The sequence below is a fragment of the Micropterus dolomieu genome, linkage group LG04, assembly GCF_021292245.1.
Source record: "Micropterus dolomieu isolate WLL.071019.BEF.003 ecotype Adirondacks linkage group LG04, ASM2129224v1, whole genome shotgun sequence".
NCBI classification, from domain to species: Eukaryota; Metazoa; Chordata; class Actinopteri; order Centrarchiformes; family Centrarchidae; genus Micropterus; species Micropterus dolomieu.
Genome location: NC_060153.1, coordinates 17246730 through 17265498, shown reverse-complemented (window position 1 = coordinate 17265498; position 18769 = coordinate 17246730). Strand labels below are relative to the sequence as shown.

At 40.3% G+C, this 18769-nt stretch overlaps 1 protein-coding gene across 2 annotated transcripts in view; it reads left to right on the top strand.

The window, feature by feature from the left end:
- Window positions 1-18769, top strand: part of ntn1a (netrin 1a) — a 71461-nt gene that overhangs the window by 26457 nt on the left and 26235 nt on the right. For both annotated transcript variants that reach the window (XM_046048325.1, XM_046048324.1), the window contains exons 3-4: window positions 7220-7408; window positions 15734-15883. In XM_046048325.1, the coding sequence (XP_045904281.1) occupies window positions 7220-7408; window positions 15734-15883 (339 nt within the window). The remainder of the gene's footprint in view (window positions 1-7219; window positions 7409-15733; window positions 15884-18769) is intronic.

The window sequence follows — 18769 nt, the reverse complement described above, 5'->3', positions numbered from 1 at the left end:
TCCTCGAGTCAGGCCTTGGATTTAACAAGCAGCAGACCAATCTCTTTCCCTTCCTCTGTCCAACTCATCTTTTATTTTCCCATCTTTTTTTCTCTATTCTTTCTGTGCCTCATCTCTCTTTGTATTCTCCTCATTCTTTCTCTCTCTCTCTCATCCTTGGTACAGTGAGGCAAACTGCTTATTAAAAATACAGCTGTGAAACATGGCCTTCTTTGGGAGCAGCTGAGATCCAGAGTTTAGCTGGGGTCATTAGAGAACGAATGAAGAGGGCTATAGGGCTCACAGGGGGCTAAAGTGCTGCGGCTAATTGGCTGCAATAAAGGAATTAAATTAGCCTGATATAATCTCTACAGTGGGCGCCTCATCCTCCTTTCCCTTCCCACTCACACACAAAGCCTCGATCCCTCACCCCATAGTTTCATGGCATTCCCAGGGTGCTCCCCCAATACACACCGACCAGGTCCACACACCCAGACATGTTGACCTTAAACTCCACACACACTTCAAATATCCTGCACCACGCCAGCATTATAACTCTCTCCCACTCATTTCTTTGTTTGCTCTCTGGATGTTTCTTGCTTTGTGCAGGCTGCAGTGCTGTGTTTCAGCAAAAATACAATGTTTTGACCTTTGTCACAGAGGAGTTTGGTTTTGTATTTATCCGAACTTCAAAATTTCATGGATGTTGTACGTCATTGAAAATTTTAATATTTACTGTAGTTGCTACTAGTATTTCGAGCACATGTCGCAAATTTTATGTGTGTGATGGATTCCTGCTTTCCTTACAATTTTATTTTTACTGACAACTAAAAAAAAAATGTGTGGTGGAAACTTGCCACTTAGCAGCATTTTATACAGAGAAGCTGATTGTATATTAAAGGAAGAACACAGACTTCCTGAATCTGTATGAAGATAATTTACAGTTTGATAATGTGTAATTTAATGTGTATTGTTTTTTATTCTTTCATACAGCAATTAAACATATTGTGGCAACAGATAATGAAAGACAAATGATTTGCTTTTTTAAAAGGATTAATTGCGCTGGCAATGGTAAAGGACATTTATTTAAACCCATAATTGTATTTAAAGAGAACGTCAAACACAAAACACTGAGTTGAGCGCTTCATCTATCATCTCAATCCCTCAAATGCCCTCAATTAGCTCTCATTTTATTTGGAAATTCCCGCCTTTATCATGCCAGTATCTCAAGACAAGAATAGCCGCAGAATAAAAAGCAGCATTGTTCTAATTTATAAGACACTAAATAAACAGTTGCCATGAAACTGATTTATAAATTGACGTAATATTTGGGTACAAAGTGAACATAAATATTTCTTTAATTTCACATCCTTCAGTATTTTGGTTCAACAGTTATTATGGAGGCTTTTTAAAAAAGAAAAATCAAATTCTTCGGTTGTTTTGGGAGAAGCAGTCATTATCAGAAATAACAGGCGGTTATTTCTTCATAGTAAAATTCCATCGACTGTGAATTTTCTTCATTCGTGTGGTCCGACATCAGTCGAACAAGAGGCACTACAGTTACTTGTCACCATGATAATGTTTTTAAATCACTCCTCTCTGAGAAAATATCAACACAGAATTAATATTGCCACAAAATGATTGTTTGTGATGTCTGCGCTCAAGAATCCCAGACATTAGAGGATCACACCAGTGTTGTTTTTGTGTCACTTTGTGTTAATTGTCGAAACGGTGTCCCTCTACTTACAGTAACATCGTTCCTGCTTTTGTCTTTTTATTCTCATAGTTTTTTCAACAACGGAAATATTTTTTTATTACAGCGAACATTTAAACCTGAATTTTACATTATCATGATTTTCATTTCATTATTTTACTGATGCTGAATTATGTTGCATGCTGCCTTCAGTATCTTCATGGCATTTACACCTGTGTGTGTGTGTGTGTGTGTGTGTGTGTGTGTGTGTGTGTCACATGATCACACACTGGATCTCTGAAATGGATCCATGTGGGGTTTTGTGTTCGATGCACATCTAATCCTGTGTTTGGCCATGTCAAGCAGCAAACCTCCCAAACTTTCCCGGCATGTGTGTGTTACATGTTTCCCCATCGACCCCCAGAGAGAGAGAGAGCAGGCTGTGTGTGTGTGTGTACTCACTGCCATGATTTAATTTAATGCATGCACCATACAGCAGTATAGGGGGTACTGAGTTGTTCCAGATATTGGGGGACAGTTAATGAAAACATTTGCTAAAATGAGTCTTGGTGAATATAATACTCTGAAAGTAATCTCTCTCTCTCTCTCTCTCTCTCTGTCTCTCTCTCTCTCAATCCCTTTCCAACCCCAAACACAGCAAAAGCAAAGGGCACCCAATCTTTTTTCATTTTCTCTTGAGGGGGTTTTTGAAGTTAATCTGATTACTGCTGGGAGCGCCCATAGGATTAAAAGTAAACTATTCATGTGCAGACTCCCCTTGGTGTTTGTTTAAAAGCTGGGGACAGAATAGCGGAGCTCCTGCCGGTCCCCTGCTCGCAGGCGGCGGTGTTGGGTTTTGGTTTTCTGTACTGTTTGGGTGAACGGTGGAGGTGATGGCAGTGGGGGAGGCTGACATCTTCTGAGAGCCGTGTAAATAGTTCTGCGAAATCTTTGTCAGAGCCTGCAACCTCCCCAGACCTCACAAAAAGACTGGGCATTTCTATATGATGAAAGTGTTGATGACAGAGAAGACAGTAGTGGATACTAAGATAATATATAATATAGATATATGAGCCATCCCTTCTGAAGTTTTCTGATATTTTATGTAGCTCTTTTTTCTTTACTTGTGCCTTTAAATGCAGGGTGGTGAGCAGCCAGCAGCTACGACAACAAGCCCAATCCAGCATTTGGATTTGGCATTAAAGTGGCAGAGATCAGTTGCTTGAGTGTCTCTTTAGAACAAATCAAGGCTGTGACCGACATTGCTCAATTACCAGGCTTATCGTAAATACGATGAGCTTAACCCTCAACCTCCAACTCCGTTGCTTGAATTTTCCCTCTAATTAGCAGGGGGAAGGCTGCCTCTGTGCCGCTGCGAGACTGAGGTCAGTTGATAGAGGCTGGGAACCACTCAAAGAAACTAATTAGCCAACTTTCCAAAACACACTCAAACACTTCACCGAGGCCCCTGTGTTTCCGAGGATGTGCAGGAAACAGTAATGCCCGATAAACAAATCAGTTTCCTGCTAAATTCTGCAGCTGGAGGTTTAAACAGCTGCAAGGCTCAAATGCCACTTTTCGTCATTTCAGATAGCTGTGGTCCACATTACAGAAGGAGCTGAAAAGCTTTGGGTAAGCTTAGTTTTATCCAGCTAATTCAATTACGCTTGTTTTAAAGGTATCACTTCACACTTCTTTTTACTGCTCACCTGGGGGCGGTTACAGCCGGCCACTGACTCACTAATCCAGCCTGAAGCAGTTAACTTGATCGAAAACAGGCCAAACCTTTTAGGGTCTGAAAAGGAAAATGTAGTCTTTGTTAACATTAATTATCAAAGAACAATTGCAGCACATTGTCATTTACAAAGCTACTCAAGTTGTGATCAATTTAACGTCTTACCCAACAATAGTTATATTAAGGTAATTCGTTTTTTTCCTCTCATTTCTTCATTTTATTCTGATATTTAAAGTTATTTTAATTCTTATGTGATACCATTTATCGTTCTCATATTTACACACAAATGTTGAACCAACCAAGGCTAGGTGCAAACTTGTCTTCAAAGTGCACCTGGTGCACTCGGCGTGTGTGTGTGTGTGCATGTGTTTTGGTGTGAATGGCAGCAGTGGCTTTTGTTTGCTGTGAAGGTGTGAGTGAGCTGATTGCTTGGATGAAATAAACTACAGCTCAGCTTTTGTGTCTCCTGTGAAGGGCAGAAACCCTGAATCCTGCGGGTTGTAAAGAGCAAGCGTGAGGAATGTTGTGGGTTTGTGTGTGCGTGTGTGTGTGTGCAGCAATGGTCCTCTTTGCCATTATTTGGCACTGTTATCACTGCTGTCCTCCTGAAAAGAGATGTCAGGTATTTCAGCAGCCACAGAGAGCAATGTTTCCCGAGGTGTTCATTCTGAATGTGTCTTCGTGCCTTTAGGAAAATGACAGAGAAAACCTCAGCTTTTAGTCCTGGAACCAATACAGTCCTTTCTGCCCTGGAATTTTTTGTTGAATGGGATTTGAAAAAACAAAAAAAAAAAGCCTTGTACATCTATTTTTATCTCAGTTTTAAACTTTTGGACGGTACCAGGAATGATCTCGCTTGTGACATGTTTTATGTCAGCGTGGTCCAGTTTAATTTTCCTTCAGAGAAAAGAGGCTGCGGCTGCTGCTTCAGTATAAATGCATGATGCAGAACTTTTAATAAAACCTCTACCACTGTATAAAGCTTTTCCCAGGTGACAGAGAGGATGTGGTGCTGTTTAAATGAGCAGGTGCTTTTGTTTTGATTTGGAAGTTAAAATTCACATTAATCTGTGTTTTGACACAGATTTCCTGCCAGGAGCGAATATTTATCTAGCTGCTTTTGTTCTCTTTGCTTGATAAAGGTGTTTCCACAACACAACAAAACTGAAAATCAGAAACAAACTGACGCTCATGCATAGGAATGCATATGTGGTCGATGACAAACCCAAACAGGTCTGACAAACCCAAACTGTGGAATTCGGTCGACCAGTCAAGTCTATATAAAAAAGAACATACATAAAGTTTAACCAATCATATCATAACACATGTGAGAATTAGTGATCTTTTCAACATGGCACATGATGTGACAAGAATGAATACAGATCTCACTGATGTTTATTTGCTTTATGATAATCACTGCATGGAGTACTTATCCGCCTACACATACAGCAAAACCAGCACATCACTGTGTACTAAATCTGATGCAAAACTACACTGAGATGAATAAATAGCAGCAGCAAAGACTTGTTGAAAGAAAAGGTTGAGAACATAGTGTCCTGTGTGACTTGGGTATTTTATCCTGAGTGACAGATAATGTTATTGTTAGCGTGATACCGTCCAACACAATGGGGCCTTCTGCCCCAAACCTTCACATCCAGCTTGTATACTGTCTCTACGTCAATATCCAACATGCCTCACAGGACAACTGCATTATTCTCACTGGGGCAGTGTAGTCCGGCAGGCTAGAATTCCGCTATCTTTATTTAGGGAGGGTGTGAACCAATCTTTGTACCGTAATAGAGACTTGTTTGCTGGTCTGAGGCCTGCTGTACTCCTCTCTACACTGATCTCTGTTACCTGCAGGCGGTCTCATAGAGAGAGCTTTCACCAACTGTGGCTCAGAGCTGGAAACACAGAGATTGAACCTGCCCTTGGCATTAACAGCCTGGACTGACAGCTAGCTCAGGTTTTTTTACACGCAGTGACACAGATCAGCTGTCTACAGTTGATCTCTGTAACTACAAAATGTGTTAATTTTGTCCCTAAATATCTATGAATGAAAGAAAATTGAATGCACTTTTATCCCTCAAATCTCAACAGTTTTGTGTGGAGAAACACACTATCAGGCTGTGGCCATCAGTGGGCTTTAGGGGTTTCCAGTCTGCTCTACTGTCTGAAAATATAACAGCATGAGTCATGCACAGGTGTAAATCTAGCTTAAGACAACAATGAAAACATCAGATATGTGTCAATTTAAAGAAAGAACAGATCTAAATCCAGTTAGGTGAGTTCACAGGACACAGGGGTAAAGATCGCTTTTAACCTGAATTTATTCAAGGTCTTATTTTCCCAGAAAACTTAATGAAAGTATCATCATCTTGTGGTCTCATGGCATAAAATGGTTTTTATTATGTTATTTTTTACATACTGGTGCTTTAGACATAGTGGTGAAGAGAAGAACAAGCAGAGACATATCACTAATTAAATCCCTACTGTCGTGAAGGAAAGACAGAAAGCCAAGTCACTACTGATAAGGCACAGAGTTGCTAGTGTGTGTGTGTACACTGTATGTGTATTTTGGAAAATATATTGTAATTAGGTCCTTGGAGTGGTGTGAAGGAGACGCAGGGGTCTCCAACACACCCAGAAACTCACACACTAAACACACAAACTCACACAAATGCGCACACACACACACACACACACACACACACACACACCAGTGAGAGCCAGGTTAAGGGATGCTGAGGGAAGTGAGAGCCCCCCTCCTTCTTCCTCCATTATGAAGGGCAGATGATGAAAAGAGTCGTGTGTAGAGGTGGTGCAGAAAAACATGGGCAGATGAACCAACCAGGGGACCCCAGTTGGACCCAGATAACCCCCATTTCCATATGTACACACACATACAGTACAGTATGTACCCACACACAGTAGAGCCACAAACTGTATCAGAAGTGTTGCTGTTAATAATGCATGAATGTGTCTGTGGTGGCGGTGGAGGCCCGGTGTCTTAGACGGCCGGCGTTAATGAAGTTGGGCATGTCTGCCTCACTCTGCTGCCAGAGAGTCATGAATAAACATCAGCCGGCTAATTAAACTCAGGGCTGGCAACTGTACTCATCAGTAAACAAGCGGCAGCGAGGGGTCTAGCACATGCTCACAGGGATTTGCAAGGAATGGAGGAATGGTAATACCAGGCCTTCACTTTCTGTTTAGTACAGTTTGGACTCTGGAGAGCATGAGAGGACCTTGAGGAAAAGAGATAGAGAAAAAGGGAGTGAGGAGTGGAGAAGTATTTGAGTAAGAGACAGACAACTGGAGAGAGGTAGAAAAAGGAGCAGTGCTTGGCCTCATTTTTAGAGATGATTAAACTCTCTCACCTTCCCTCAGTATGGCGGCCCGGCATCGAGTCAGATTTCAGTCTTGTAAATGCAAAAATGGAAATGACAATTATGATACACAGCCACGGAAAATACTAATTTCTGATTGGCTGGCAGATTTCTATTAAAATTAGTATCAATAGTTTAACATTATAAAATAGTGCACATAAATAAATCAGGTAAGGTATTAGTTAAATGTCACAAGAGAAATGAAACCCATCATGACTTAAAGTGACTGACAATAAAATTAAATAAAGTGTAGATGACAGTAAATAACGGACTTGCGTCAGGCAATTCCTACTGCCGAGGTCATTACTTTTGCATGTCAGAACATTTACCAACTATTAAATTAGTTTCTTGTCGATGACTGGAACAAATTCTGATTTTCACACTAATTGAACCATTCTGCATCTTGTTATGTTTCCTCCACAGCCTGTAACTGTAACCTTCACGCCCGAAGGTGTCGTTTCAACATGGAGCTGTACAAACTGTCGGGAAGGAAGAGCGGAGGGGTCTGCCTCAACTGTCGCCACAACACAGCCGGACGCCACTGCCACTACTGCAAGGAGGGCTACTACAGAGACCTGTCCAAACCTATCTCACACAGGAAAGCCTGCAAAGGTACAGTGCTCTCGTTCTGTTTGTCCTTTCTGGACATGACATTCACCTCTCTCCCTTTCTCTGAGCAGTCATTTGGCTTTTACAGAAATCCTTTAACCTGCCTTTGCAGTGACATGATTGGAATTCTTTAAAATTTCAATTGCATACCAAGCTTAAGATAGTAGAAGAAGTCAGTCCACCAAGGGAAAGATTTTAACATACATATTGTAAAACAAACCAACTGAAATATTGCTCTTCAAACTTTCATCAAAATATTTATCAAGACATGCATAGCAACACTTACATACTCAATACCAGCCACTACTGAGATTATTTAAATCTGATATGAAACAGTTTTAGATGAATTACAGGAAGTGGAGGAAGCCAGCTGCCTTTTCATTCCTGAGCCTGTGTCGCCCTTGTCTCCTTCTGTCAGCGGAGATGAGTTGGGGGGTCTCTTGGGATTGTGGAGGTCTTGGTGGTATGGGTGTGTCTCATCGACAGTTGAGTTATTTGGCCTCACTCGAGGGGGAGGTAGGGGGATGACAGGACAAGCAAAACAAACAGAGCTGAGGTGTGAAGTGATCCCCGGTGCAGGTCAGAGACAAATTAGAACCAAGGACGATCGGTGGAAGGGCTGCAGGACGGTGAGAAAAGGAAAGGAGGAGACAAAGCGAAACTCAGGTTCAGAGGAATGGCAAGACAGTGAAAGATGGGAGGGAGGGGATGAAGAAGAGGAAGAGAGGGAGGACAAGAAGAACACGCCACCCTTCCAGGTGTGCTCACTACTAAGTGCTGGATGAATCGCCTGCCATCAGCCCTCACCGTAGCTAATAAGGGTCAAAGAAAGAGAGGAGGAGGAAGAGGATGGGGGTTATTGAAAAGAGAGAGGGTATGTTTTCTCACCTCTTCTATAGCTGCAGGGAAAGATAACAAGAGCTGAATCCCTGTACAAACAAGCCCAGAAACACCTCAGAGTCGCTCGGTATACATACAGCTTGTGCACACATACGCAGACACAGGCATACCTGTTGGAGCAGTTCAGAGCGCTCACCTCCAAAGGCAGTCCATGAGGAAATATTAGCTGCCTGCTGACAGTTTGAGCCTGAGTTTTCTCACATCATTCACCAGGGAGTAAATAAATAAACCGGCCAATCAGTCAGTTTGACAAAAGGCAAGTCTGAAGAGTGAAACATCTGCAAAGGAATCTGATGTTGAGTCAAGACAGTGATTTGCAAAGTTGTGTTTTGTTTTCAGCTACACTAAGGACTAATACAGCTGATACTGCTCATTAAAAACAAGATCTGTCCTCAGTGGTATAATTCTGATCCTTCATTTCCTAATTTTCACCGTTTTTCCCTTTGCAGAAAGTGCATATGCCACTATGACATGCTTCATGCTGCTGTAACAAAAACATTTGTCAAACGAACGCAAAAGAACGTCACACATGTTGCATTTAGTCTCATTAAATTCCTGACACCCTGCGACCATACCAAGCACGTTTCATTCTCTCCATGAAGACAACTTCATAACAAAGCTCTCTGACAAATGCACCCATTTATTCAGCCCTCCAACCGCTCATGAGCGATATTCCTAAACTGACATTAACACCTTTTCCGTGGCTTTGGGCACATTCTCCTGTCGAGCAGGAATGCAAACACACATTCATCACGACGGAACGTTGTGTATCTTTAACCCCTATCCTCCGCTGCGTCTGCCAGGCTAGCTAATTGTGAAGGTTTAACCTCTTTTTTGTTGTTGTTGTTTTTACATCCCTTCTCATGTGTCCGAGACTTGATTCTTTCAGCATTCCATAACTCACTTTCAGGGGGGGGGATTGCTTACCTTAACAGAAAAACGTTAGATGCTTCAGGGTCCTGCTGTGCATTTGACCACAGAATTAAGACTTATTAAATATGTTTACTTGCACTTGCTGGCAAAAGATACAGTTTATGATATACAGTAGATAAAATATTAATACAGAGCATGAAAACATAACAGCTTTTGCTAATTAGGAAGATCTGTGCCAACACACAGTGAATATTTTTATCCTGATTTTATATTCATGTCTGGTAAATAATTTAATCACATTTGAATTAGTCATTCTTTTATTAGATATTGACTCTATTATTTTTCATTATATCACAATTTTCTCTAATGCCCTACACATTTGATCTTTGCATTTTTAATCAGCAAACAAATGATTAATCCTGCATATGTCTGATGATTACAGACTTCTGGTTTTCATTACATTTTTATTGCCTACACTTGTGAGCCTCTCATTTTGCTAGCCACTGAAATGAGAGGCCGTGGAAGCAAGCAGGCAAATTTTGGGTCTCCAGCAGAGAACAAATCCATGATTGGTTTTGTTGTAGAACCTCAATTAAAATAAGAACATGAGTGAAAACCTCACGTCATGTGACATTAAAATGTTTTTTGCCATAACTAGAAAACAGCCTACAGCCCACAGTAAGAAAAATCAGCTTCCACTGATGTGGAAATCTGCTGTCATTCGACGATGATGACTAATTCTATGTTAGGAAACTTTGGATAATGAATCATGAAGTGAAAGTCAAAATAGCAAGTCAAAAGCTGTGAAAAATGCACCTGGTATGGACCTCTGTGCGTCTGGATATGTGGGGCTGGCTCTGTATTTTATGTCTGTGAAGTTAAACTTGTGCTACTGATTTGGAGTCTGACAGGAACTCTGTCTCCTTCATCTTCATATGTACTCTATGCATGGATTCTGTCTCTGTGCAGGCTGATTTCCTCATCTTTTCTGACTCTCCCTGGTGCTCTAACATTCTGCTAATGTGACATGTACATGCAACCCTTCTTTTTTGTAACCATAATTACACTGCAGTGTGTATTTCATTTTGAAGAGAATGTCAGAAATATCTATATCAAACTTGAATTAACTGTTTCTTTAGAGTCACTGGATTGCTTGTCTTTCTCAACACTTCAATAATGTTTAAAAAACTTAAAGTGAAATGAATTAATCGATTAGTCATTTGATAGTCAATTGATCATTCATTTAGTCTGTAATTTTCATGCCAATTTTCATGCCAAACATGCTCTGTTCTCAGCTTCTCAAATGTGCTGTTTTATATATCTTGGTGTTTTGGACAAAACAAATAATCAAGACTCCCACTTGAGCTTGGAGAGCTTTGCAGTAACAATTTTTCATTATTTTCTGACATTTTAAAGACCAAAATATGAATTAATTTATTTGAAAAAAAATAGTCATTAGTTGCAACTGTAATTATTATTCTGATCGCCGTTGATGTCATTCTCATTACTCAAAATCAGCACCGCCATGCGCTATTTCGCCATCATTAACCTGTGGCCCATAAATACAGCATCAATGTGCTTTGTTAGCTCCATGCACCTTTATTTCACAACAATTAAGTAGGATTTATGTTCGTATTATTGTTATGAGATAACGAGAGCCCCATATCATTGCAGGAGTGCAATCACGTCATCTCCTCATTACATCAGAGTCTCCAAACTAGTGTATACTAAATCATCTCACTCACACTAGAAACTGACTTCGGACTACTTCACATGTTCTGCTGCCTCTCACCAAACTGAAATATAAACACATTTCATCATCATTTATAAAATTGTCAGCTTACACAAACGGTTTTGTTCAATTTAATCCATGAAATTTGCCAGAGTTTATGCACCTCCCACCTCTCCCAGCCCTGTGTAATTATAAGCAAACACTGTCCAAATTCTACTGAGGTATCCAGTTACATCAAAACAGACTTACAAAAAAAGGATCTGAGGTAATTACCGCAAGCTGACAAACGATATGAAGCATGAACTGTTTCTTTTGCCAATAAAAACATTCTTGCCAACTAAATTTGTAAAGTTACAAATGAAGATTTTAAAGATGTGTCATTGTATTACATGGTCTCTCTCTCTTTCTCTGTCCTCACTTTCTCATTCTCTCTCTCTCTCCCTCTCTGTCCCTCTCTCTCTCTCTGTTAATAAACTTACCACACACAGCTGCTTTTTCCCTACGTCAAACACCTATATGTGCTGTCAAAGTCTCGCTCTGCCAAATTCTCTCAGGTTTACCACATCATAACTCAAGATAATTCAATGAAACTCAAACCACAGAACTAATTTCTGTCCGCTCCTCAAGCAGCATGAGCGCTGCACCGAAGAGACAGCAATTAAGAGGTTTGGTTATTTATTGAACTCAAAGAGGGAGAGAGAGCCTTTTGCTGTGAGGCTTTTGGAAGTGAATGAGCACCGTAGCAGTGCGGGGCAGGTCGAGGAGCACAAGAGTTTGCTTTTATATGCGTAATACAATCCTCCCTGAAAAGCAGCTCATTTCCATAGGAGGCCATTACGAGTAAAAGAGAGCAGCGGCTTATCCACTGCAGAGTGAGCTGTGCCTGGTGGCTGCATTTACACGGCGAAAATGTATAACTTCACCCCTCATTGAGTGGGAGTGTAAACACAGAGTTTCAAGCTGCTCTTGTTTGTATCTTTAACCGTTTGAAACCTCTGAATAAAACACACTGAGCGTATTTGACAAAGAAACGCATGTATTTAACTAAAAAGGTGAGATTTGAAAAGATTATAAGATGCAGCACTATGGGTGGTCTTTGAATGCTTCTGACATATATAGCTGAGATAACAAATGTCACTTCACAGTGATAACTTAACATAGAGTTTAATCAGCTGTCTGTTATCCCTGTTTGTCACCTTCGTACTGATTAGAAACTCCTGTCTTAACTTTATTTTGACAGTTAAACATTGATTTCCTTAAGAAACCATGTTCATAACTACACAAATGGTCTTCGCCAAATAATGAGCCCTGCTTTTGATTGGTCGTCCTCAGAGGATAATCTAAACTTAATAAAACCAAGCTTGAGCAGGTTGGCACTGGTTATGAATGATGGATGGAATTCAGGACTTCACTTTCGAAACCGAACATCAACCGTCATATAATTACATCGGTCAGTGGGATGATGAGGAACATATTTTGCATACAGAGGGAAATTAGGCTTTGATTGAGGGATGGTCTCTTTCAATCAGAATAACATGCTAAAAAACCTACTCCCTCTCCTCAGCATATGTCTTCCATTGACACAGTAGTTTTTTTATTTTTAATGACCACATAAAAAATGTTTTCTGCTTGGGATTTGAAAAATATTGTTTTTATGACTTCACTTTTAGCTTTGGATTTCCATCGGGTGTGCTGATATCGGCATGTTTTTAATTAGAACAACACGCATGTGCACCAAACATCATACAACAAAATAAGCTCATGTCCAACGTTTTAGATTCACTCTGTGTCCAAAAGCATGACTGTTCGGGGCCGTTGCAGGAAATTATTCTGATCAGTAAAACACTAAACAACATAACAAGACAAGACACCCGTCGACTAGATAAACACGTCATTTAGAGAGCTGTTTATGTATAGTGCAACAACCCAATGGCACTATCTCCTTCTGCTTTCCAAAGATACTTGTGGAGAAACAGAAACCTAATTATAATAGAACACAGACTCGGGTAGCTTGGCTTCGCTCCAGGGCCAACAAATTATTCTTATTGGCACAGAACAAACCAAATAGGGGGAGTGGAGTTCAGACTTCAAACACCAGACTTATGGTAAACGATTGGCAGAGTTCAAAATTCTCCCATTGTGCAATCTCAGACTTGACTGCCTGCCTTTGAAAAAGCCTTCCACTCTCACCATTAACCAAGAACATTTTTCATTCTTTTATTTGCAACTCCCGGCGCCATGAGCTTCTCTTAGCGTTAGGAATTTTGTCTTCATCTAGAAACATGACAGTTACACAGGCCTAATCCCTTAGACTCAGCTCCATGTTGTTTGGAAAAGACTATGTGTTCTCTTATATACACACACTTCTTATCATAAACTTCTGTCACTTTTTCTCGCTGGAAGTGTTGAGACAAAAAGGACGTCTTGCTCTCTTGTACCCATATCTCCCTGAGTCATCTGTAGTAGCCATGAAGCTGAGCACAAAGCCACTTAACCGTTAAGTGGACACCCACTTAAAGCAGAGAGTCTCACTCACACCTCCATAGTAAGCCAGTCCTTTCGCCAACAGGTGGGTCGTCCAGCCAGGGAGTCAGACAATTTGTCATCCAAAGCGGACAGCGGGTCAGGCAGTCAGTCAGCCTTCAAGTTGACGGGGAGCACCAAATGTGGAGGAGGAGAGGGAGGCTGGAGTGTTTCCCACCTGCACACCATGTGCTGTGCACCTTGATTTACTGGCAGGCTTGAGGCTCTGAGCTGTGGTTACCAGGCAGATGCTCTTAAAAATATAAACTGAGCACTCTGAAGCTCCAACCAGAAGCGCACTTTGCCCTCCTAAGCCTCAAACTCCTCTGACATATTCTTAAATTTACAGGCCTTAAGACGTGCTGCACTGGCCTCCACGCTGTTTATTGGGCTTTGGCTTTGTGTGTGTGTGTGTGTGTGTGTGTGCGTACACCCCACTAAGCTAGACACAACTAAGCAATGAAAGCGGTGACAGATTGGTCTGATAAAGGTACCAATAGATACACACACTAAGGAGGTTTCTTTGAGTCTGATAAGAAGGACAAACAGCACAAGTACTCTCTCTCACACACACAGAGGAGAGATAAGAGCAGCAACAGAAGCTGAATCACAGGAAACAGGCAATAGAGATAAAAGCGAGAGAGTGTGTGATAGAGACGCAAGAGGAGGTGGCATACTGAAACAAACATTATGGACTTCACCTTAGGATAGAGTTGTCTTGTAGTACTTCACACATTCACATCTCACAAAGCAACAACTGTGTTGTTTCCAAGAGTCCAAGGTCAATCATAAAGAGAGCAGATTCAGTATTACATTACCACTTTACAGCAGTCTTTTCCCTGAGGCTAGCTGTAATGTGGATCTCCCAGAGAGTGTGTCTCTCATACAGCCTGGTTGAATAACAACAGTATCAACGCTCTAACCCTAACCCAAAGTAAAGATGAAGAACATATTACATTATAGCTCGTAACAGTTAAAAACTATACAATCAAATAATATCTGTTCCTGTACTCACATTACGTTATTTAATCTATTAAAGTAATACCCAGTAGACTGTATGCATAAGATACACTATTAATTAACTAAGTTGTTTTGACATTTATACATATTAAACACTCACTTCAATGCAATGGGCCAAAGTGAACAGATTGTTTTGAAGCTGTAATTTTGGACTGTGGGCTATACAGTCTGTGTGGTTAAAAGCAAAACAGGCCAAACCACTAAATACCCCCACAAACCTCAAAGTACATAATTCAGCTTCGCCCTTTGAAGGCTTTCAGAGTGACAAGTAACACAACGTAGGAAAAAAAAATCTTTGGGAAAGGGGTTTGCCGGCCCAACCCTGAGGTTGAAAGTTAGCATTGCTGGTTTTCCATAGGAAAGATATATAACACATGGGGTGAGGAACATGGTGGTGAGAGTTTGGTGAAAAACACTGTTTTTGACTTTGTAGGTTTTTCGAGTAAAGAAGTGGAAATGGTGATAATCAAGACTGTTCTGGTCTGGATGAGACTGTCAGGGTTTACTGTGCAGACTGTGTTTAAGAATATTAATTCAACCACCTGTCCTCACCAGAGCACTACTATTTGTGTCCAAAAATAGATGAAAAGAAACAACTCTGAGATAACTATTATTCAACACCGATTTCAAACCTGACAGGGGGGTTTGGCTGTGAAATAAATTAAGAGCTTGGATTTGGGGAGAGCATTTGGAAAATGATTACTTTCCTGAAGCATATGTGTTCGATAGACCCCCCAGTTTTTGGAGGAAGTGTGACAGACGTTTTGGGCTGGCGTTCAAAGCCTGGCAGAAATCAGAACCAGGCAATTAGGATTATCCTCCATTATTTTATCATTCGGTAAACATACACAACCCTTTTCTCTTTGCCTCACACATACAGCTGCGGTCCCACAGAGCTCTCACACACTGGCATACAGACACCAGAGTCACATGCTGAACACACACACACAGACACATGCAGATGTGAAAAGTTTCATGCTAATTGGCAAATCAGAAAACAACACTAAAATGTCAATAGAGGATGTGTTGCTTTTTTTTTACTCAAGATGCCACACTTGCTTCAAAATGAGCGTGGTGAGGTGTTGGACCTGAGTAAGTTCTGTCTCGCTGTGCACGCCTCCACCTGTCTCTCACCACTCTTTTATTGTAGCCACCACTGCTGTCGTTGCTGCTGTGTGTCCACCTGCACTCTCTATAGATAGTACATGTTTGTATCTCCCCACATGCGTGTGTGTGTGACCACTCACTGTGCCTCTCTTTCTTCCTCTGTTTCCTCACAGCATGTGATTGCCATCCCGTGGGTGCTGCTGGCAAAACCTGTAACCAAACCACAGGACAATGTCCCTGTAAAGACGGCGTGACTGGTATCACGTGCAACCGCTGTGCTAAAGGCTACCAGCAGAGCCGCTCGCCCATTGCCCCCTGCATAAGTACGTGGAACCAGTCTTTACCATTATCTGCCTCACTGTAGGACACTGTTGTCCTCAGGTCTATTGCACACATTTGAAAGGGAGGGACACACCAGACACTACAATTTGTGCTGATACACACAGGTGCATTTTCAACACAGCACATAATATGGTACGCTGCACACACAAACACACTGTAAGAGCAGACACTCCTACACTGCTTAAATCCTCTCATCCTTTTCTTCAGACAAGTGCTTAGTGTCCAACTGTCGGTTTTCTGACCAGTAAATCTGTAATCTTAAATAAACACACCATTAAACTGAACCTCAAGGTTATGGCGGCGGCGCAGCCTTCTCTGCTTGTTGGTCGCCATAAATCTGAGTAAAGACCCAGAGCTGTTAACACCAGCATCTCCAAGCCCCAAAGTGTATTAGATAAAAGTACAACACTTTCGGTTGAATTACAAAATCAATCTTGTTCTCAGCATCCAATGCCCATTTATTAGCCAAAATATGCCCTTGTGTTAAAGTCAAAATGATGAAATCATATAGTATCACCTAAGGGAAGGCCTGTCTGACTGAAAGCTGCATAGCAAATAACAATTTGTGGATATTTGTCGGCTCTTTTGTTTCATTCAGAAAACACATTTTAATTGGTGCTCTTGCCATCATAATTAGATACTAGGAATATAATGCTTCTGATAAATAAATCTTGACATGGATATGTATGACTGAGGTCCAGTAAAGGAATACATTAAATAAACTTCCTTTGATTCATAGAAATGTCAAGTAAGAGTTGACATGTCAAACATGCAGTGATCCCTGTGGGATGGAGGAAAAGTCTCTCTGATGATCACTATGTAGTTTAATCTTTAACAGCCCTATGTTAGATTCAGCCATAGTGCTTGCCAACTTTCACTTTAATAGATATTATATCTTTGACTTTGCTTACATCTTCCAGCACTGTCAGCCATACATCCGCACAAGTCAATCACGAGAAACAGGCTTATTATTTAAACTCAGGGCTTAAAGTTCTCCGGCGCTGTGCCGGAATTCCAGCGAGGCGTTTTTGTATTTGGCAATATATAAATATGTCTGTGGAAAACATTCTTGCATATTTTTTAACTGTTTTTTAACTGTTATGTGTGTGTGTGAAGCGCCAGTCTTTCTCTACACAATAGAGAGCCCAAGTCCCTCCCCTTCCGGTGGACCATCATGGGACCTTATTTTGGAAGAATATTGTATGGTAGTCAATGGCGAGGGACAACAAATATTTTTATCCCATTTGAATTGTGCCCTGAATTACACATATGATGTTTGTCAATTTAAAAGATACATTTTAAAGTCAAGAAAGTCGCAGTGTGATGTAAAACTGTTCAGGTATAAGACTTTGAAAATACATAATTACAAAGACCACAAACCCAAAAGTCGCGTATGTGACGTCATAACTTTCTCTCTCAATGACTGAAGCTAACGTTACTGAAGCTAACGTCAAAAAACTTACATGAGAGGATGATGTGATAAAAGGACTGAGAGTCGTTGGATTAAACACATCAGGTGAGATATATTTCTGCGTGGAACACAAGTAATCCAGCTAGTAGCAACTAAGCAACGGACGTTAGTTAGCATTACTGTGCTAACATGTTGATGATGTATATTGTGCGAGACGAGAGATGTAGTTCGTTGAACAGTTTTCACACAAAACGACATGTAACTTTACTGTTTTACGACAAACTGCGACTTTCTTGACTTGCAAAAATTATATTTTAAATTGACCAACATCATATGTGTAATTCAGGGTTCAATTCTAACGGGATAAAAAGATAAGTTGTCTCTCGCCATTGACTACCGTACATATTTTTTCCGAAATAAGGTCCCATAAGCCAGAAGCGGAAGTTAGTGACTTTTTTTTTTTTTTTTATTGTTTTTTTTTTTATTGTTTTTATTGTTATAACACATTAACATACAATACTCTCGTATGGGGAACAAAAAATTAGATCACTTGGTACAAATCAAAAACCAGTCTTACAAACACAGGAAATAAATGAAAATAAATAAACAGAAAGGAGAATGGGGGTACCAGTTAGTGAAAAGGCTATAGAAAACAAAATAAGGTCTCATTTCGGTGCAGCAATATGGGGAGATTGTTAGAACAGTAATTGCTTGGATATATCTCTATACATCTTTCTTGCAATTATACTAGATTTAACATTCTTCAGTGATGAAAAGAACAACTTAAAATTATTAATGAACCACAAAAAAGAAGGCTTAGAAGATTTCCACTTACTACAATGGATATGATATTTACCCATGAGAACAATCATATTCACCAGATCAGACAAAGGCGGATCTACATTGTCCATATAAAAGAGGATGTGTGACAAATTAAAAGATGGAATATTATCAATCTTAAGTGACAGTCAATTATGTAAATCAGACCAAAAGGTTTTGGACAAGGGACAGGAAAAGAACATGTGTTCCAGAGTCTCCTCAGCAGCCTCACAAAATATACAGGGATCTACTTCAAATTTGAACCTTTTTTTAAGAAAGTCTGCAACCGGATAGATTTTGTAAATTATTTTAAAATGAGTTTCTTTGATTTTAGGGGAAATGGGCCATTTGATGAATTTGAAATGTGGTTTATCTATGGATAAGGTATCCATATTTGGAACCTGTACACACAGCCCTCTGTCATAATCAGAAAAAAGCTTGGATTTAAAAAAAAGTACAAATATGTTTGTTATTACATTTTTTATCATGTATGTGACATTCACTAATTACAAGATTGGGTAAGGTTGGTAGCGGTCTTATTCTTGCATACAGTAATGTGTTTTGGATTAGCTGTAGTAATGGTAGTGGTATTGCTTTACATATCTTTTTATATTCTTTCTGAGTGCAGTTTAGAGTA